This window comes from Heterodontus francisci, chromosome 1, assembly GCF_036365525.1.
Source record: "Heterodontus francisci isolate sHetFra1 chromosome 1, sHetFra1.hap1, whole genome shotgun sequence".
NCBI classification, from domain to species: domain Eukaryota; kingdom Metazoa; phylum Chordata; class Chondrichthyes; order Heterodontiformes; family Heterodontidae; genus Heterodontus; species Heterodontus francisci.
This window is the reverse complement of record NC_090371.1, coordinates 46,099,537-46,120,620: the sequence shown is the minus strand read 5'-3', so window position 1 is coordinate 46,120,620 and position 21,084 is coordinate 46,099,537. Positions and strand designations below refer to the sequence as shown.

Genomic DNA, 21,084 nt, shown 5'->3' with positions numbered 1-21,084 from the left:
AGCAGCGAGGGGGGCAGCAGAGCAGCCGAAAGAGCGGAGGGGGAGGAGCGGAGCTTGACACATGCGTGAATTTCCGTTAGTGTTGCATTGCTGTACGCATAAAACGCATGCGCAGGGGCCGACCAGGCGTGTTGCCCAAAGATGCACACATCACGCGATGATGTCATCGGTGCATGCACTAACTAGTCCTGGCAAGTCGGAATACAGCGCACGCGCAGAGAGCAGGAGCCCGTCTACGTATGTGCGCACCTTGGCGCAGCCTGAGGGCATCAGTGGCCAACTGCGTTTTCAGGAATCACTTTGTAAAATTAAAGAACATGGGATTGGGGGTAGTGTATTGCGATGGATAGAAAATTGGTTGGCGGACAGGAAACAAAGAGTCCGGATAAATGGGTCTTTTTCCGAATGGCAGGCAAGTGACTAGTGGGGTACCGCAGGAATCGGTGCTAGGGCACCAGCAATTCACAATATACATTAATGATTTAGATGAGGGAACTAAATGTAATATCTCCAAATTTGCAGATGACACAAAACTGGGTGGGAGGGTGAGCTCTGAGGAGGGTGCAGAGAGGCTTCAGGGTGATTTGGACAAGTTCAGTGAGTGGGCTAATGCATGGCAGGTGCAGTATAATGTGGGTAAATGTGAGGTTATCCACATTGGTAGCAAAAAAAGGAAGGCAGATTATTATCGGAACGGCTATAAACTGAGAGAGGGGAATATGCAGCGAGACCTGAGTGTTCTCGTACACCCGTCGCTGAAGGCAATCATGCAGGTGCAACAGGCGGTAAAAAAGGCAAATGGTATGTTGGCCCTCATAGCAAGAGGAGCAGGGATGTCTTGCTGCAATTATACAAGGCCTTGGTGAGACCACACCTGGAATATTGTGTGCAGTTTTGGTCTCCTTATCTGAGGAAGGATGTTCTTGCTATCAAGGGAGTGCAGCGAAGGTTTACCAGACTGATTCCTGGGATGGTGGGACTGACGTATGACAAGAGATTGAGTCAGTTAGGATTATATTCGCTGGAGTTCAGAAGAGTGAGGGAGGATCTCATAGAAACCTATAAAATTCTAACAGGACTTGACAGGGTAGATGCAGGAAGGATATTCCTGATGGCGGGGGAGTCCAGAACCAGGGGTCATAGTCTAAGGATATGGGGTAAACCTTTCAGGACTGAGATGAGGAGAAATTTCTTCACCCAGAGAGCAGTGAACCTGTGGAATTCGCTACAACAGAAAGCAGTTGAGGCCAAAACATCGTATGTTTTCAAGAAGGAGTTAGATATAGTTCTTGGGTCTAAAGGGATCAAAGGTATTGGGCGAAAGCGGGAACAGGCTACTGAGCTGGATGATCAGCCATGATCATAATGAATGGCGGAGCAGGCTCGAAGGGCCGAATGGCCTACTCCTGCTCCTATTTTCTATGTTTCTATCACTAACACTCTTCCCGTTGAGGTGGCAACGAGAGAGAGTCCATACTCCATACATTATCAGTAAGGGGAAGTGCTGGGGAAACAAACCATATTACACATACACTGAGCAATAATAGGGAAATATTTCAATGTACTTCATGTGTTCTTTTGAGAAGAGACAGGGTAGCAGAGGTGAATGGTTAATGGGCATGTTTAGTTTTTAAGTCAGAGTTGATTGTAATAGATGACAAGATGTCAATAAGTCCACTGCGTTGTGCTGAATAAGATGGGACCGTTCATGCAGCGACCAAGTTATAAATGTATTTGACAATCTTGCCAATCACTAATTATTGGCAAGTCTCCTGGGCTACAATGTCACCTTTAGACATTTCTTTATCCTTCTCTTCCACCAAGGATTGAAGGCATGATTCCAAGGTTATTCCTCTCTCCATTGCAAAATTGTGTAATATAGTGTGAAGACAGATGATTTTGGAACCTTTTCAGGGCTGTATAGCAGAATAACTCCCCTTTAGTAAAAAATAGAATCTTTGCTTCAGTACACCAATGAAATGTTCCACCAGAATTTGTATGGATGCATGAGCTTCACTTACCAGGGGTAAGCAATGGGGTACAGGTATCTGGCACAGAGTCTGTCCCTGTTGCTCAGAAGGGAAGGGGGAAGAGGAGCAGAACATTAGTCATTGGGGACTCCATAGTTAGGGGAACAGATAGGAGGTTCTGTGGGAACGAGAGAGACTCACGGTTGGTATGTTGCCTCCCAGGTGCCAAGGTTCGTGATGTCTCGGATCGTGTTTTTGGGATCCTTAAGGGGGAGGGGGAGCAGCCCCAAGTCGTGGTCCACATAGGCACCAACGACATAGGTAGGAAGAGAGATGGGGATTTAAGACAGAAATTCAGGGAGCTAGGGTGGAAGCTTAGAGCGAGAACAAACAGAGTTGTTATCTCTGGGTTGTTGCCCGTGCCACGTGATAGCGAAGCGAGGAATAGGGAGAGAGAGGAGTTGAACACGTGGCTGCAGGGATGGTGCAGGAGGGAGGGTTTTGGTTTCCTGGATAATTGGGGCTCTTTCTGGGGTAGGTGGGACCTCTACAAACAGGATGGTATTCACCTGAACCAGAGGGGTACCAATATCCTGGGGGGGAGATTTGCTAGTGCTCTTTGGGGGGGTTTAAACTAATTCAGCAGGGGAATGGGAACCTAAATTGTAGTGCCAGTGTACAGGATATTGAGAGTAGTGAGGTCAGGGATGTGGTTACAAGGACGCAAGAGGGCACTGGCAAGCAAGAACCTGGTTTAAAGTGTGTCTACTTCAACGCCAGGAGCATCCGGAATAAGGTGGGTGAGCTTGCAGCATGGGTTGGTACCTGGGATCTCGATGTAGTGGCCATTTCGGAGACATGGGTAGAGCAGGGGCAGGAATGGATGTTGCAGGTTCCGGGATTTAGATGTTTCAGTAAGAACAGAGAAGAGGGTAAAAGAGGGGGGGTGTGGCATTGTTAATCAAGGAGAGTATTACAGCGACAGAAAGGACGTTTGAGGACTCGTCTACTGAGGTAGTATGGGCCGAGGTTAGAAACAGGAGAGGTGAGGTTACCCTGTTGGGAGTCTTTTATAGACCTCCGAATAGTTCCAGAGATGTAGAGGAAAGGATAGCGAAGATGATTCTCGACAGGGGCGAGAGTAACAGGGTAGTTGTTATGGGGGACTTTAACTTTCCAAATATCGACTGGAAATACTATAGTTCGAGTACTTTAGATGGGTCAGTTTTTGTCCAGTGTGTGCAGGAGGGTTTTCTGACACAGTATGTAGACAGGCCAACCAGGGGCGATGCCATATTGGATTTGGTACTGGGAAATGAACCCGGCCAGGTGTTAGATTTAGATGTAGGTGAGCACTTTGGTGATAGTGATCACAATTCGGTTAGGTTTACCTTAGCGATGGGCAGGGACAGGTATATACCGCAGGGCAAAAATTATAGCTGGGGGAAAGGAAATTATGATGCGATTAGGCAAGATTTAGGATGCGTAGGATGGGGAAGGAAACTGCAGGGGATGGGAACAATCGAAATGTGGAGCTTATTCAAGGAGCAGCTACTGTGTGTCCTTGATAAGTATGTACCTGTGAGGCAGGGAGGAAGTTGTCGAGCGAGGGAGCCGTGGGTTACTAAAGAAGTTGAAGCGCTTGTCAAGAGGAAGAAGAAGGCTTATGTTAGAATGAGACGTGAAGGCTCAGTTAGGGCGCTTGAGAGCTACAAGCTAGCCAGGAAGGATCTAAAGGGAGAGCTAAGAAGAGCAAGGAGAGGACACGAGAAGTCATTGGCGGATAGGATCAGAAAAAACCCTAAGGCTTTCTATAGGTATATCAGGAATAAAAGAATGACTAGAGTTAGATTCGGGCCAATCAAGGATTGTAGTGGGAAGTTGTGTGCGGAATCAAAGGAGATAGGGGAAGTGTTAAATGAATATTTTGCGTCAGTATTTACAGTAGAGAAAGAAAATGTTGTTGAGGAGAATACTGAGATTCAGGCTACTAGACTAGATGGGATTGAGGTTCACAAGGAGGAGGTGTTATCAATTTTGGAAAGTGTGAAAATAGATAAGTCCCCTGGGCCAGATGGGATTTATCCTAGGATTCTCTGGGAAGCTAGGGAGGAGATTGCAGAGCCTTTGTCCTTGATCTTTATGTCGTCATTGTCGACAGGAATAGTGCCGGAAGACTGGAGGATAGCAAATGTTGTCCCCTTGTTCAAGAAGGGGAGTAGAGACAGCCCTGGTAATTATAGACCTGTGAGCCTTACTTCGGTTGTGGGTAAAATGTTGGAAAAGGTTATAAGAGACAGGATTTATAATCATCTTGAAAAGAATAAGTTCATTAGAGATAGTCAGCACGGTTTTGTGACGGGTAGGTCGTGCCTCACAAACCTTATTGAGTTTTTCGAGAAGGTGACCAAACAGGTGGATGAGGGTAAAGCAGTGGATGTGGTGTATATGGATTTCAGTAAGGCGTTTGATAAGGTTCCCCACGGTAGGCTATTGCAGAAAATACGGAAGTATGGGGTTGAAGGTGATTTAGAGCTTTGGATCAGAAATTGGCTAGCTGAAAGAAGACAGAGGGTGGTGGTTGATGGCAAATGTTCATCCTGGAGTTTAGTTACTAGTGGTGTACCGCAAGGATCTGTTTTGGGGCCATTGCTGTTTGTCATTTTTATAAATGACCTGGAAGAGGGTGTAGAAGGGTGGGTTAGTAAATTTGCAGATGACACTAAGGTCGGTGGAGTTGTGGATAGTGCCGAAGGATGTTGTAGGGTACAGAGGGACATAGATAGGCTGCAGAGCTGGGCTGAGAGATGGCAAATGGAGTTTAATGCGGAAAAGTGTGAGGTGATTCACTTTGGAAGGAGTAACAGGAATGCAGAGTACTGGGCTAATGGGAAGATTCTTGGTAGTGTAGATGAACAGAGAGATCTTGGTGTCCAGGTGCATAAATCCCTGAAAGTTGCTACCCAGGTTAATAGGGCTGTTAAGAAAGCATATGGTGTGTTAGCTTTTATTAGTAGGGGGATCGAGTTTCGGAGCCACGAGGTCATGCTGCAGCTGTACAAAACTCTGGTGAGACCGCACCTGGAGTATTGCGTGCAGTTCTGGTCACCGCATTATAGGAAGGATGTGGAAGCTATGGAAAGGGTGCAGAGGAGATTTACTAGGATGTTGCCTGGTATGGAGGGAAGGTCTTACGAGGAAAGGCTGAGGGACTTGGGGTTGTTTTCGTTAGAGAGAAGGAGGAGGAGAGGTGACTTAATAGAGACATACAAGATAATCAGAGGGTTAGATAGGGTGGATAGTGAAAGTCTTTTTCCTCGGACGGTGATGGCAAACACGAGGGGACATAGCTTCAAGTTGAGGGGTCATAGATATAGGACAGATGTGAGAGGTAGTTTCTTTACTCAGAGAGTAGTAAGGGCGTGGAACGCCCTGCCTGCAGCAGTAGTAGATTCGCCAACATTAAGGGCATTTAAGTGGTCATTGGATAGACATATGGATGAAAATGGAATAGTGTAGGTCAGATGGTTTCACAGGTCGGCGCAACATCGAGGGCCGAAGGGCCTGTACTGCGCTGTAATGTTCTAATTCTAATTCTAATATGTATGTTCTGTGTCTGTTAGTGGGCTTCTCAAGGCAGTCACTAGTCAAGGTTGTTGTCAATATTCTTATTTCCCCTTGCACCAGGGAAGACTACTACAAAGTGAAATCACTGTAGTTGTTTCTAGGTATTGTACGTTCGCTTGCATGATTTGGTTCTTGTGTTCTGCAATCATTGACACATTAATGGAAAATTTTCCTATTCATAAAAGCAATGAATTCATACATGTGCCATCTATGCAGCTCTTTTAGAAAATCTGCCACTTAGTAACAGTGCTGTTTCATCATGTATTCCCTCCTTTCTTGGGGAAAATTGACGAAAGGCTTAATGATAGAATTTTATAGCACAGAACCGTTCTGCTTCTGCCATCTCTTTGAAACAGTTGTCCATAGTCTACATGTCGCCTTCAGATATTAGTCTTCCTTTAGACTTTAGTCAAGAAATTTAGTCCCACAACCCTGCAAATTTACTATTGAAATACATGTCCAATTGCCTTTTGAAAGTTCCTATGGAATCTGCTTCCACCAATCTTTCAGGTAGTGCCTTCCAGATCTTAGCAGCCCCCAATGTGGAAAACATTTTCCCCTCTAGCTCTTTTGATCATCATCTTAAATTGATGACTTTTGGTTACTGAACCACTTGTCAAAGGACACAGTTTCTTCCTACTTGTTCTATCAAAACCCGTCATAATTTTGAATAACTTTATTCAGTCTCCCCTTAACCTTCTCTGCTCTGAGGAGAACAATCCCAGCTTCTCCAATCTCTTCACATAACTGAAGTCCTTCAACCTTGGTAAACCTCATCTGTACCCTATCTAAGGCCTTAACATCCTTCCTAAATTGTGATGCCAGAATTTTGTTTTATTCATTGATGGGAATTGTGCATAATACTCCAACTGAGACCTAACCAGTGATTTGTAATAGTTTAGCATGACCCCCTTGTTTTTGTATTCAGTGCTCCTATTTACAAAGCTAAGAACCCGACCTGCTTTCTTAACCATCCTATCAACTTGCCCTGCCACCTTCAAATATTTGTGAACAGGCACCCACAGGTCCTTCTTCTCTTGCAATCCCCTCGAAATATTGATGCTTAGGTTATACTGCTTCTCCATATCATTTCTCCCGAAGTGCATCCCTTCACACTTATCTGCATTAAATTGCATCTGCCATGTGTTTGTCCATTTTATCAATCTATGTCCACCTGAAGTCTGCTACTATCCTCCTCACCCTTTACAACATTGTCAAACTTTTTTTAATCATTCACAAACATTAAAAATTGTACTTAATATACCCAAGTTCAGGTCATTTATATATAAGATGATATGCAAGCATCCTAATACTGACCCCTGGGGGACCCCACTGTGAACTTCTCTCCAGTCAAAAAAATGTCCACCATTGCTGTCTGCCTGCTGTTCCTTAGCCAATTAAATACTCAAGTTATGACCATCCCTTCAGTACTGTGTGCTTCTATTTTCTGAATAGGTTTGTCATGTGACAGTGTATCAAATGCCTTTTGAAAGTCCACAAATACATCTACTGCACTATCTTTGTCAATTCTCTCCTGTTACTTCATCAAAGAAATTAATTAGGTTAGTTATACATGATTTGCCTTTAATAAATTCATGCTGGCTGTCCCTTATTAACCCAAGCTTCTCCAAGTGAGCATTCATTTTGTTTTTTACAATGGTCTTTAGCAGTTTTCCTACTATTGATGTTAGACTGATAGGCCTGTAGTTACCAGGTCTAACCCTCTCCCCTTTTTTGAACAGGGGCTTTACATTTGTAATCCTTCAGTCCTCTAACACCATTCCCCTATCCAAGGAGGATTAAAAGATTTGTGGTCAGAGCTTCTGCTAACTCCACTCTTGCTTCCCTCAGCCACCAAAGATGCATCCCATATGGACTGATGCTAACCTATTTATCTTCTTTCTATCTACTTTAATGCTCGCCAACATCTGTACTCCCTCCTCCTCTACTGCAACATTAACTTCATCCTCTTCTTTGTGGAGACAGGTGCAAAGTAATCATTCCATTCCTCAGTCATCCCCTGTGCTTCCACAAGCAGATTTCCTTTTTCCTCCCTAAATGGCCACACCATTCTTTTAACTATCCTTTTACTTTTCATATGTTTATAAAAGACTTTTGGGTTCCCTTTTATGATACCTGCTATTCTTTTCTCATAGTCTCTCTTTGCCCATCTTAAATCCTTTTTCAGTTTCCCTTTCTCTATATTCAGCTATGTATTCTGGTTTTCTACTGGATTCTGTATCTGGCATTTGTCATAAATATATTTCTGTTTCATTTTAACTTCTACTTCCTTTGTCATCCAGGGAGCTCTAACTTTGGAAGCTTCCCTCTATCAGTTTGTTGATGCATTGGTGCACAATAGATGGAACGAACAAATGCCACCAATTGTTAGAATCCAATAGACTGGAAATGTAATATGTTGCAATCATGGAAAGAGCTGTCCCTTTGATGAAACTAGCTTCTAGGCTATGTTTGGGAAGATGGCATAACCTGGTGCCGGTATCCTTTGTGAAGTATAGATGATGAAGGAAGGTGTTGTCAGACATACTCAATTTAGGATGGCCCCAGATCCACCAAAAAAATATTGGCATGGAACAGGCAGGTAAAAAATCTAACCCAGTATCTGTACTTTTTGCAAGAGTCAACATCAGATCAATGAAAATTGATACTACTAACTAAGAGTGAAACTGTTGCATAACATTGGCAGGGAATTCTTCTTCTTCTTCTTCTTTGGCCTCCTTGTCTCAGGAGACAATAGGTAAGCGCCTGGAGGTGGTCAGTGGTTTGTGGAGCAGCGCCTGGAGTGGCTATAAAGGCCAATACTAGAGTGACAGACTCTTCCACAGGTGCTGCAGAAAAAAATTGGTTGTCGGGGCTGTTACACAGTTGGCTTCTGTCTTTTTTCCTGCCAATTGCTAAGTCTCTTTGACTCACCACACTTTAGCCCCGCCTTTATGGCTGCCCGCCAGCTCTAGCGATCGTTGGCAACTGACTCCCATGATTTGTGATCAATGTTACAGGACTTCTTGTCGCGTTTGCAGACGTCTTTAAAGCGGAGACATGGACGGCCGGTAGGTCTGATACCAGTGGCGAGCTCGCTGTACAATGTGTCCTTGGGGATCCTGCCATCTTCCATGCGGCTCACATGGCCAAGCCATCTCAAGCGCCGCCGGCTCAGTAGGGTGTATATGCTGGGGATGTTGGCTGCCTCGAGGACTTCTGTGTTGGAGATGCAGTCCTGCCACCTGATGCCAAGGATTCTCTGGAGGCAGCGAAGATGGAATGAATTGAGACGTTGCTCTTGGCTGACGTACGTTGTCCAGGCCTCGCTGCCGTAGAGCAAGGTACTGAGGACACAGGCTTGATACACTCGGACTTTTGTGTTCCGTGTCAGTGCGCCATTTTCTTGGCCAGTCTGGACATAGCAGTGGAAGCCTTTCCCATGCGCTTGTTGATTTCTGCATCGAGAGACAGGTTACTGTTGATAGTTGAGCCTAGGTAGGTGAACTCTTGAACCACTTCCAGAGCGTGGTCGCCAATATTGATGGATGGAGCATTTCTGACGTCCTGCCCCATGATGTTCGTTTTCTTGAGGCTGATGGTTAGGCCAAATTCGTTGCAGGCAGCCGCAAACCTGTCGATGAGACTCTGCAGACACTCTTCAGTGTGAGATGTTAATGCAGCATCGTCAGCAAAGAGGAGTTCCCTGATGAGGACTTTCCGTACTTTGGTCTTCGCTCTTAGGCGGGCAAGGTTGAACAACCTGCCACCTGATCATGTGTATAGGAAAATTTCTTCTTCTGAAGACTTGAACGCGTCAATTATAGAAGTGTATTTTACAGTTAGCATATTTAAGGTGCTAACACTTAACGCACTTGTATCCTTTTCTCTTTTGCACAATCTTTAGGCTGGCATTGCCTACATTTACAATAAGCTAGTTAAAGTGTGCCTAAAAATAGCACAAAATGGAGTATAGTACAAGCATGTTAACCATTACAACCTGTTCTTTTGTCGATAGGAAATGTATTCCAGTGAAAGTTGACTAAAACTTGTATCCATTAGAATGAAGCTTATCTCTGTGTAGCTTTGTGTATATATATTTTTAGGAATATGATTCATAATATATGAAAATGTATATATTTTCACATGCATATATATGTGTTGTGTATATATATATATATATATATATATATATATATATATATAATATATGATATACAAATATACCCACAGAGAATAGATCTACACATACACACACACATAGATATATAAAGATTTATATACATATATATTCAAATATGTGTCTACGTATATCTATGCATATGGGGGTTGTTTCGACTCTAGCTTTATGCTGCCATGACAACAACACATGCTGCCCAGTCCTTGTTATTTATTATATAAAAAGAGAAAATGCTAGAAATACTTAGCAGGCCCAGTAGCATTTCAGATTTCCAGCATCCGCAGTATTTTGTTTTCTTGTTATTTATGGTTGTTTTGTGGGGTTTCCTCTTCATAGGAAATGCCATATTCACGCTCCCAGTTTAAGAAATGTGCAGTGGTTGGGAACGGAGGAATCCTGAAGAACAGCAGATGCGGGAATGAGATTGACTCTGCAGATTTTGTGTTCAGGTATGATGGAGCAGAGCCTTTCCTTTTGCTGTAGCTGAACAGACAAATCTCCGAGCATAGGTGCATAATGTTTGCAATGATAGGTGACAGTTGGAGTTGCTTAGTAAATTGGACAGTGAAGCATAACGGCAATTCTTTTTGTGCACTCCATATTTGGATGAACAATATTTTTGTTACCCTTCTGCACCAGCCCCCTCCCCCACCCCCCAGACTATTCCTCCTCTTCAACTTCTTTCAGTCACAGTTTTGTGAATTGTTGCCAATGGTTTGACTATGGAAATACTCTCTCACTGTCTGCCATCACCACGCGCCATGATGTGGGGACAGATAACTATGAGGCTGGATAGCTCCCTTAGAATCATAGAATCTTACAGCACAGAAGGAGGCCATACACAAGTTCAGGTCATTTATATGTAACAGGAAAAGCAATAATCCCAATGTCATGTGCTGGGGGAACTCAGAATCACAGAATTGTTGCAGCACAGAAGGAGGCCATTCGGCCCATCGTGTCTGTGCTGGCTCTCCGAAGGAGCAATTTACCTAGTCCCACTCCCCCTGCCTTGCCCCCATAGCCCTGCACATTCTTCATTTTCAGATAATAATCCAATTCCCTCTTCACTGCCTCGATTGAACTCAGCTCCACCACACTCTCAGGCAGTGCATCCCAGATCCTAACCACTCGCTGTGTGAAAGAGTTTTTCCTCACGTCTCCTCTGCTTCTTTTGTCAATTACCTTAAATCAGTGTCCTCTTGTTCTTCATCCTCCCAGCAATGGGAACAGTTTTTGCGTATCTACACTGTTCAGACCCCTCATGACTTTGAATCAAATCTCTTCTCAACCTTCTCTTCTCCAAGGAAAACAGTCCTAGCTTCTCCAATCTAACCACGTAACTTGCAGCATCCTTCTTAAGCACTGATCTCACTCCCTTCCCAGCTACTCATTCAGACTGAAACAAATAGTATGAATTTTTAGCATTCTGTTTGATACCAAGCCTAGTTTTAAACCCCATATCCTAACCATTGCCAACACCACCTAGTTCCACCTGTGCAAAATTGTCGCCCTGCTGTCACTGAAACCCTTATCCATTCTTTGTCACCTCTGGATTTGATGTCCTCCTATCTTCCAAGTTCCCACTTGTGCAAAGCATGGCAACCTGTATCCTGTTCTGCACTAGGTCCCATTCGTCCATCATTGACCTACACTGGCCCTTGTCTCACAATATATTAAATTTGAATTACTCATTATTATGAGATTCCTTCATGGTCTATCTCTACAATGTGTTCCAAGTCTTATATTACCTTCCACTGCATCCTTCAGTGCTCTGATTCTGATTTTATTTATACAACTCCCTGTGGTGAGATTGGCTCCACTATCCTTCCAGCCTCCTCTACATCCGTCAAAAGTCTTCTCAAAAATCATCTTTTTGGCCACGTTTTGGTCATCCGCTACAAATCTGTCCCTCCATGGCCCACATCCCTTTCTTCCCAACTGCCATTTGTGCAGTTCCTTGGGACATTTTTCTTTATATTCAAGGCATTATATGAATGCAACAACAACAACTTATTTGTTCTAGCACCTTCAACGTAGTAAAACGTCCCAAGACACTTTACAGGAGCATTATAAAACAAAGCATGAAACTGAGCCATAAAAGGCGATATTAGGTCAGTTGACCAAAAGTTTGATCGAAGAGGTAGTTTTTAAGGAAAGTCTTAAAGGAGGAAAGTGAGATGGAGAGGTGTAGGGAGGGTATACCAGGGCCTAGGGCCTAGGCAATTGAAGGTGTGGCCACCAATTAAAATCAGAGATGCACAAGAGGCCAAAATTAGAGGAGTGCAGCTAACTAGGTGGGGCTGTGGGACTGGAGGAGATTACAGAGATAGGGAGGGCTGAAGACATGGAGGGATTTGAAAACAAGGATGAGAGTTTTAAAATCAAGACATTGATTGACTGGGAGCCAATATAGGTCAGGAAGCACAGGGGTGATAGGGGAACAGAACTTGGTGCAAGTTAAGACACGGGCAGCAGAGTTTTGGATGACCTCAAGTTTATGGGAGACCAGTCAGGTGTGCATTGTATTAGTTAAGTCTAGAGGTAATGAAGGCACGAATGAGGGTTTCAGCAGCAGATGAGCTGAGACGGGGTGAAGTCGGGCGATGTATGGAGGTGGAAATAAGCGGTCTTAGTGATGGCACGAATATGAGATCGATAGCTCATCTCAGGGTCAAATGTGACACCAAGATTGCAAACATAGAGTCATAGAGTTATACAGCACAGAAACAGGCCCTTTGGCCCATTATGTCTCTGCCAGCCATCAAGCACTTATATATTTTAACCCCATTTTCCAGCCCTTGGCCCGTAGCCTTGTATGCTATGGCGTTTCAAGTGCTCATCTAAATACTTCTTAAATGTTGTGAGGGTTCCTGCCTCTACCATCCCTTTAGGCAGTGTGTTCCCGATTCCAACCACCCTCTGGGTGAAATAAACTTTCCTCAAATCCCCTCTAAACCTCATGCCCCTTACATTAAATCTATGCCCTCTGGTTATTGACCCCTCTCCTAAGGGAAAAAGTTTCTTCCTATCTTCCCTATCTATGCCCCTTATAATTTTGTATACCTCAATCAGGTCCCCCCTCAGCCTTCTCGGCTGGAAGGAAAACAACCCTAGCCTATCCAGTCTCTCTTCATAGCTGAAATTCTCCAGCCCAGGCAACATCCTGGTGAATCTCCTCTGCACCCTCTCCAGTGCATTCATATCCTTCCTATAGTGTGGCGACCAGAACTGTACACAGTACTCCAGCTGTGGCCTAACTAGCATTTTATACAGCTCCAACATAACCTCCCTGCTCTTATATTCTATGCCTCGGCTAATAAAGACAAGTATCCCATATGCCTTCCTAATCACCTTATCTACCTGTGCTGCTGCCTTCAGTGATCTATGGACAAGTACACCAAGGTCCCTCTGACCCTCTGTACTTCCTATGGTCCTGCCATCCATTGTATATTCCCTTGCCTTGTTAGTCCTCCCAAAATGCATCACCTCACACTTCTCAGGATTAAGTTCCATTTGCCACTGCTCTGCCCATCTCACCAGCCCTTCTATATCGTCCTGTAAGCTAAGGCTTTCCTCTCCTCACTATTTACACCACCAATTTTTGTGTCATCTGCGAACTTTCTGATCATACCTCCAATATTCATGTCTAAATCATTAATGTACACTACAAACAGCAAGGGTCCCAGCACTGATCCCACTGATCACAGGCTTCCATTCGCAAAAACAACCCTCAGCCATCACCCTCTGCCTGCGTCCACTAAGCCAATTTTGGATCCAATTTGCCAAATTGCCCTGGATCCCATGGACTCTTACCTTCTTAACCAATCTCCCCTGTGGGACCTTATCAAAAGCCTTACTGAAGTCCAAGTAGACTACATCAACTGCTTTACCCTCATCTACACATCTAGTCATCTCCTTGAAAAATTCAATCCAGTTTGTTAGGCATGATCTCCCCCTGAAAAAGCCATACTGACTATACTTGATTAATCCCTGCTTCTCCAAGTGGAGATTAATCCTGTCCCTCAGAATGTTTTCCAATATTTTCCCTACCACTGATGTTAGACTCACCGGCCTGTAATTACCTGGTATATCCCTGCTACCCTTCTTGAATAATGGTACCACATTCACTGACCTCCAGTCCTCTGGCACCTCTCCTGTGGCCAGAGAGGATTTAAATATTTGTGTCAGAGCCCCTGCTATCTCCTCCCTTGGCTCACTTAACAGCCTGGGATACATCTCATCTGGGCCTGGGGATTTATCCACTTTTAAGCCCACTAAAACTGCTAATAGCTCCTCCCTTTCAATGCTAATTTGTTCGAGTATATCTCAATCCCCCTCCCTGATCTCTACACCTACATCGTCCTTCTCCATAGCGAACACAGATGAAAAGTAATCATTTAAAACATCACCTACGTCCTCCGGCTCCACACACAGATTGCCACTTTTGTCCCTAATGGGCCCTACTCTTTCCCAGGTTATCCTCTTGCCCTTAATATACTTATAATTGCCTTGGGATTTATCTTGTCTGCCAGCGTTTTTTCATGCCCCCTCTTTGCTCTCCTAAGACTGGCTTAATGTCAGTCTGTTGCCAGGGAGAGGAACGGAGTCGGTAGCAAGGGAATGGGAATTAAATGAATGCCAGCTTTTTTCAAATTTTCTAATCAGGTTAGTGTGTTGTACCTGTATACAAATCAATTGGCTTTTTTCATCATACCTATCAAAATGTTCCCGCCATCAGGCACACATTTGTATAATATGTAAATGATACATTTTGTTAATGGCATGTTAAATAATTAGTAGATTTTCTGATTCTGTGATATTGAGACTTGGGCAGAACTTTGCTCTGCCCTTGAAAGTGTGCACGGGGCGGGGGTGGGGGGTGAACAAAATGTCAGGAGCCGCTGTTCCTGACGTTGACTGGACCCCCTGCCAATTTGTCTGCAGTGGGAAGACCGAGGACGGCCAATTGAGGCCCCAAAGTGGCCAATTAATGGCCACTTAAGGGCCTTTTCCCGCCTCAACCTCAATATTGCTCATGGAAGAAGGGCCCGCTAACGCGGGGTGACACTTGGTGGCCACCTAATGGAGTCGAGGAGTCCCTCCTTTGGGGATAATCCAAAGCCCCCGGCGGGCCCCCGAGAAGAACCCCTACCCTACCCCATCGCCGGGGCCTGCCTGATTGGCCCCGATGACCCCAACCCCACTTAACCTCTTCTCAGGTCTTCTCTCCTACTCTGCAGGGCCTCCTGCAGTACCCACCACTCCCAGTGATGCTGCCAGTACTGCAGAGCTGCCGGCCAATCGCCTCTGAAGGCGGGAGCTCTTCCCTTAAAGGATGGTGTTCGAGATAGCAGGCAGTTAATGTAAGGTCCATTGCAAACATTTAACAATTTTTCCCTCATCTTTTAAAAATATATTAATTTTTAAATTTCAACACGGGTCTGACAGAGAGCCAAGGTGGGTTCTCCCCTGCCTTCCGGCCGGCCGCCGGGACCCTGTCACTGGAATAAAATCCAACTCTTAGTTTTTTGAAAAAAGACTTTGAGTTTCTTACCTAAATCAGGGAAGCTTTCAGCAGAGTCTCCCTCCCCGCGCCATATGGTAACGGAAACTATCCAGCCTCATCTGTTCTGCATAGCTTCTTTGCGCCGATCAGCGACACAGTGATCCCGAAGGAACCCGGCTCCTCTCGGGGTGTCGAGACTCTCCGTGAGAGCTGATGATGCTCTCCTCCTCCATCCCCAGAGGAGTTAACCCGGAGACACAGGAAGCTCTCAGAGCCTGTGGACAGTGGTTGAGGTCAGCGAGCTGGAGCAGTTGCCCGACCCGGCCCCCTGCCCTGGTCCACCCGACCCCGTAAGTCCAACTCCAACCAAGAAACTCAGAAAACCACTGGCGGTTGACAACTTGTCTCGCTTCTCCAGACCAAAAGCAAGGTACGTGTGGGTGACAATCTTTGCCTCCTAGATGGTGCATTGCTTCAGGTAACCCTACCGGCTCCAAGTAGTTTGGAGCAGGACGAGTCCTCCGTGGAGTCCTCCAACTCACACTAGGAAGATCTAAGAGTGGGCTCAGGGGTCACTGCTGACCAGACGAGAGTGGTCCCAAAGGAAGAGTGCTAAATTGGGGGAAGGCCAACTATACCAAAATTCGGCAGGAGCTGGGGAATGTAGATTGGGAGCAGCTGTTTGAAGGTAAATCCACATTTGATATGTGGGAGGCTTTTAAAGAGAGGTTGATTAGCGTGCAGGAGAGACATGTTCCTGTGAAAATGAGGGATAGAAATGGCAAGATTAGGGAACCATGGATGACAGGTGAAATTGTGAGACTAGCTAAGAGGAAAAAGGAAGCATACATAAGGTCTAGGAGGCTGAAGAAAGACGAAGCTTTGAAAGAATATCGGGAATGTAGGACCAATCTGAAACGAGGAATTAAGAGGGCTAAAAGGGATCATGAAATATCTTTAGCAAACAGGGTTAAGGAAAATCCCAAAGCCTTTTATTCATATATAAGGAGCAAGAGGGTAACTAGAGAAAGGATTGGCCCACTCAAGGACAAAGGAGGAAAGTTATGCGTAGAGTCAGAGAAAATGGGTGAGATTCTGAATGAGTACTTTGCATCGGTATTCACCGAGGAGAGGGACATGACGGATGTTGAGGTTAGGGACAGATGTTTGATTACTCTAGGTCAAGTCGGCATAAGGAGGGAGGAAGTGTTGGGTATTCTAAAAGGCATTAAGGTGGACAAGTCCCCAGGTCCGGATGGGATCTATCCCAGGCTACTGAGGGAAGCGAGAGAGGAAATAGCTGGGGCCTTAACAGATATCTTTGCAGCATCCTTAAACACGGGTGAGGTCCCGGAGGACTGGAGAATTGCTAATGTTGTCCCCTTGTTTAAGAAGGGTAGCAGGGAAAATCCAGGTAATTATAGACCGGTGAGCCTGACGTCAGTGGTAGGGAAGCTGCTGGAGAAGATACTGAGGGATAGGATCTATTCCCATTTGGAAGAAAATGGGCTTATCAGTGATAGGCAACATGGTTTTGTGCAGGGAAGGTCATGTCTTACCAACTTAATAGAATTCTTTGAGGAAGTGACAAAGTTGATTGATGAGGGAAGGGCTGTAGATGTCATATACATGGACTTCAGTAAGGCGTTTGATAAGGTTCCCCATGGTAGGCTGATGGAGAAAGTGAAGTCGCATGGGGTCCAGGGTGTACTAGCTAGATGGATAAAGAACTGGCTGGGCAACAGGAGACAGAGAGTAGCAGTGGAAGGGAGTTTCTCAAAATGGAGACGTGTGACCAGTGGTGTTCCACAGGGATCCGTGCTGGGACCACTGTTGTTTGTGATATACATAAATGATTTGGAGGAAAGTATAGGTGGTCTGATTAGCAATTTTGCAGACAACACTAAGATTGGTGGAGTAGCAGATAGTGAAGGGGACTGTCAGAGAATACAGCAGAATATAAATAGATTGGAGAGTTGGGCAGAAAAATGGCAGATGGAGTTCAATCAGGGCAAATGCGAGGTGATGCATTTTGGAAGATCCAATTCAAGAGTGAATTATACAGTAAATGGAAAAGTCCTGGGGAAAATTGATGTACAGAGAGATTTGGGTGTTCAGGTCCATTGTTCCCTGAAGGTGGCAACGCAGGTCAATAGAGTGGTCAAGAAGGCATACGGCATGCTTTCCTTCATCGGACGGGGTATTGAGTACAAGGGTTGGCAGGTCATGTTACAGTTGTATAGAACTTTGGTTCGGCCACATTTGGAATACTGCGTGCAGTTCTGGTCGCCACATTACCAAAAGGATGTAGATGCTTTGGAGAAGGTGCAGAGGAGGTTCACCAGGATGTTGCCTGGTATGGAGGGCGCTAGCTATGAAGAGAGGTTGAGCAGATTAGGATTATTTTCATTAGAAAGACGGAGGTTGAGGGGGGACCTGATTGAGGTGTACGAAATCATGAGAGGTATAGACAGGGTGGATAGCAAGAAGCTTTTTCCCAGAGTGGGGGATTCAATTACTAGGGGTCACGAGTTCAAAGTGAGAGGGGAAAAGTTTAGGGGGGATATGCGTGGAAAGTTCTTTACGCAGAGGGTGGTGGGTGCCTGGAACGCGTTGCCAGCGGAGGTGGTAGACGCGGGCACGATAGCGTCTTTTAAGATGTATCTAGACAGATACATGAATGGGCAGGAAGCAAAGAGATACAGACCCTTAGAAAATAGGCAACATGTTTAGATAGAGGATCTGGATCGGCGCAGGCTTGGAGGGCCGAAGGGCCTGTTCCTGTGCTGTAATTTTCTTTGTTCTTTGGTACAGAGACCTGTTCCCCAGGACAAACCTGCCAGCTCAACCCTGAGCCACGGCATATGCCCTTGCATTTGGGAAAATACAATAGGCAGAACAAGCTGGGACGCATCCTAATGTTTTTCTCTTTACACGCACGTGCACACACAGAACAATTAATACATTTTTAAAAGATGAGGGAAAAGTAGTTAAAAGGTTTGCAAAGGACCTTAAATCTGCCATTGCACAATTTCTCCCACGTACTTCCTGTATCCCTCACGCATCCTTGCTATGGGTGCGGGTACAACAGTTTGGGAACTACTTTTCTAGTACATTAGCTCTCCCGTTGTGGCTGTGGCATGCAGTCTCCCCTGTCTCATTTTTTTTAATATTGTACTTGTTCACGTGAAACTGAAGCTTGACCAATGCAATAGAACTTTCTAAGACGTAGCTATGTCTCCTGCAATTGAAAATTTCTCTCCTGAAAGCAATGACTCCTACAGTTCCAGGGACTGGCAGATTGATAGGAGGCAAGGGATGCAAATGATTTATCCGTGCAGTAATTGCAGGGCAAATTATGTCATTGCAATGCAATGGAGTCACCTTATCCTTTAAGAGAGAATAGAAAAGTTTGCACCAACATTACTACAGAGGGTAGCAGTGCCTCTTTAGTGTTGAGTTTTTCACTGCAATGTATCCATTGAATACTTGAATAGAAGTTTCTCAAACAGATTGTGAGAATAGCCCCACCGCTACCTAATTATTTTGCTGTTGGCTCTTGTATTAGGTGTAATCTGCCACCAATCTCCGAGAAATATACCATGGACGTTGGGCTGAAGACCGATATTGTGACAATAAATCCAAGCATTATAACTGAGAGGTGGGTTTCCTCACTTTATCCATCCATTAAAATTCAATAATTGACATTTAAAGACAGTACACGCTCTGCCCATCGGTACTTCAAAATTGCATTGCGGCCCTAGAACCAGGATATGATCTTAATTTGCTTCCGATAAGTCGGCTTTTAGGTGAACCAGGCAGGCCCCTAGGCTGCACTGATGAAAATGGTGGGGGCATACCAGGAGAAGGAAATGATATAGTGCCATTTTCAGACCACAACTGCCCTATTCCCACCAGTCAGACGCTCCAGTGTAGAGGCTGTATCATGCTTTTGCCGCACCTGACCTTGGAGGGCAGAACAATGGCACTGGGAACAAAAATATTAAGAGAAATTTTCATTGCTTTGAACTAACAAAACTTTAAAAAATGCTAAAAGACTCTATGCTTTTGCTTTTAGATTCCAAAAACTGGAGAAGTGGAGGCGGCCATTCTATGAAGTCCTACAGGCCTATGAAAATGCATCTGTGGTTATGCCAGCTTTCTACAATACCCGTAACACAGACGTTTCATTCAGGGTCAAGTATGTCCTGGACGATTTTGAGTCCCAACAATCCATGTTCTACTTCCATCCGCGATATCTTGAGAATGTCTCCCGTTTCTGGATGAGACAAGGGCTCAGAGCCAAACGACTGAGTAGTGGCCTAATGTTGGTGACAGCTGCCATGGAACTGTGTGAAGAGGTTCATCTCTATGGTTTCTGGGCATTTTCAATGGACCCCTCTGGGTTGTACATCACCCACCATTATTATGACAACGTCAAACCTCGGCCTGGTTTCCACAAGATGACTACTGAGATCTTCAACTTTCTGCACATGCACAGTAGGGGGATTCTTCAGGTCCACACAGGGATTTGTAGCTGATGTTCAATAGGTTTCTACCACTGAGGTGGACCTGCCTATAAATTCAGATTAGCCAGACCTGATTTTATTTAGTGCACATTTTGGATCGTTATTGAATGGGCCATCCTTTCACATAAATGGTTAGATAAGTATGCAAAAAGTAGATTAGTTATGCCATCACTGTGATTAGATGTAAAATGATCATGGGACAGAAATTTAACTCCCTAAAACAGATGGGTTTGGGTTAGGTGGGATGTTAAAATGTTAATACTTTGACTCAAGGCTTTATGGGATAGTCAGTGTTTTGCTAGGTTGTTTTGCCAGCCACTTGATTCTCTTATGAGCTCAACTTTCCAAAACTTAGAATCCACAATTAAATGAGACTTTTTTCAGTTTTAAAGACTCAACATGCTTAGTTACTCGGCTTTACACCCACATGTAAAGAATAACACTTTGTTGTCTTCCTTTACCAGCCTGCTAGAAAACAGCTCCCATTGTCCCCAAACCAAATGAAGAATGATCTTTTAAAGGAGTCCATTGTCTTCATTAGCACAATCTGGTTAGGATATGGATTGAGAGTTATATAGGTGAGTACAGATGGAGGTAATCAAAATATGTGGGTTCCTGATGATGGAAATATTAGGGTCTAACTTCATGAAATCTGGCAGGGAGCTTCCCCTGGTTGGAACGTAGATTGAGAATTTGTAGGCATGCTCCCACAATTTTCCATCTATTGAAATTCATGGTTGTCCCTATCTTATTAAGGTAACTGGACAAGGACGATTAACGTAGATGTAAAGATAAGTGAACCTTTAATAGACTTGTTCATTTGTCTTTGCTGGAGGCTGGAAGAAACTTTGAATAGCTAATGCAACTAGTTAGAGTGTCAGGGTTTGGTTATTGGCCTGAATTCCCTTATAGAAACAGATGTAGGCCGATTAACCCCTTGAGCTTGTTCTTCCAGTCAATGAGACCATGGCTGATCTATGACCTAACTCCATGGGCTGGATTTTCAAAGTGGAGGGGAAATAGGAGCCTGGTCTGGGTTTTGGCCTGAAACCTACCACCTCTGGGAAGCTGATTCAGATTGTAATTTTCAGGTGGGAATTGGTATGGAGACAGGTTTCCTGTCTTCTTAGAACCAGCGGATTGAAAATGGCAGTGGGTCAAATCAGGTGTGTCATGTAAACTTCCATGGCAGCCAGCCCTGAGGCTACTGGTTGTCCTGAGGGAAAGAGATGCCTTCCACAGCACCAGAAGGAAGTGAGATGTCACAGGGGA

General features: G+C 44.7%; 1 protein-coding gene across 1 annotated transcript in view; it reads left to right on the top strand.

Moving 5' to 3' along the window:
• Positions 1-19,824, top strand: part of st8sia5 (ST8 alpha-N-acetyl-neuraminide alpha-2,8-sialyltransferase 5) — a 117,705-nt gene extending 97,881 nt beyond the window's left edge. Inside the window, exons 6-8 of the mRNA XM_068046062.1 lie at positions 10,114-10,226; positions 18,852-18,944; positions 19,362-19,824. Of these exons, the coding sequence (XP_067902163.1) occupies positions 10,114-10,226; positions 18,852-18,944; positions 19,362-19,824 (669 nt within the window). The remainder of the gene's footprint in view (positions 1-10,113; positions 10,227-18,851; positions 18,945-19,361) is intronic.
• The last annotated feature ends 1,260 nt before the right edge of the window (positions 19,825-21,084 follow it).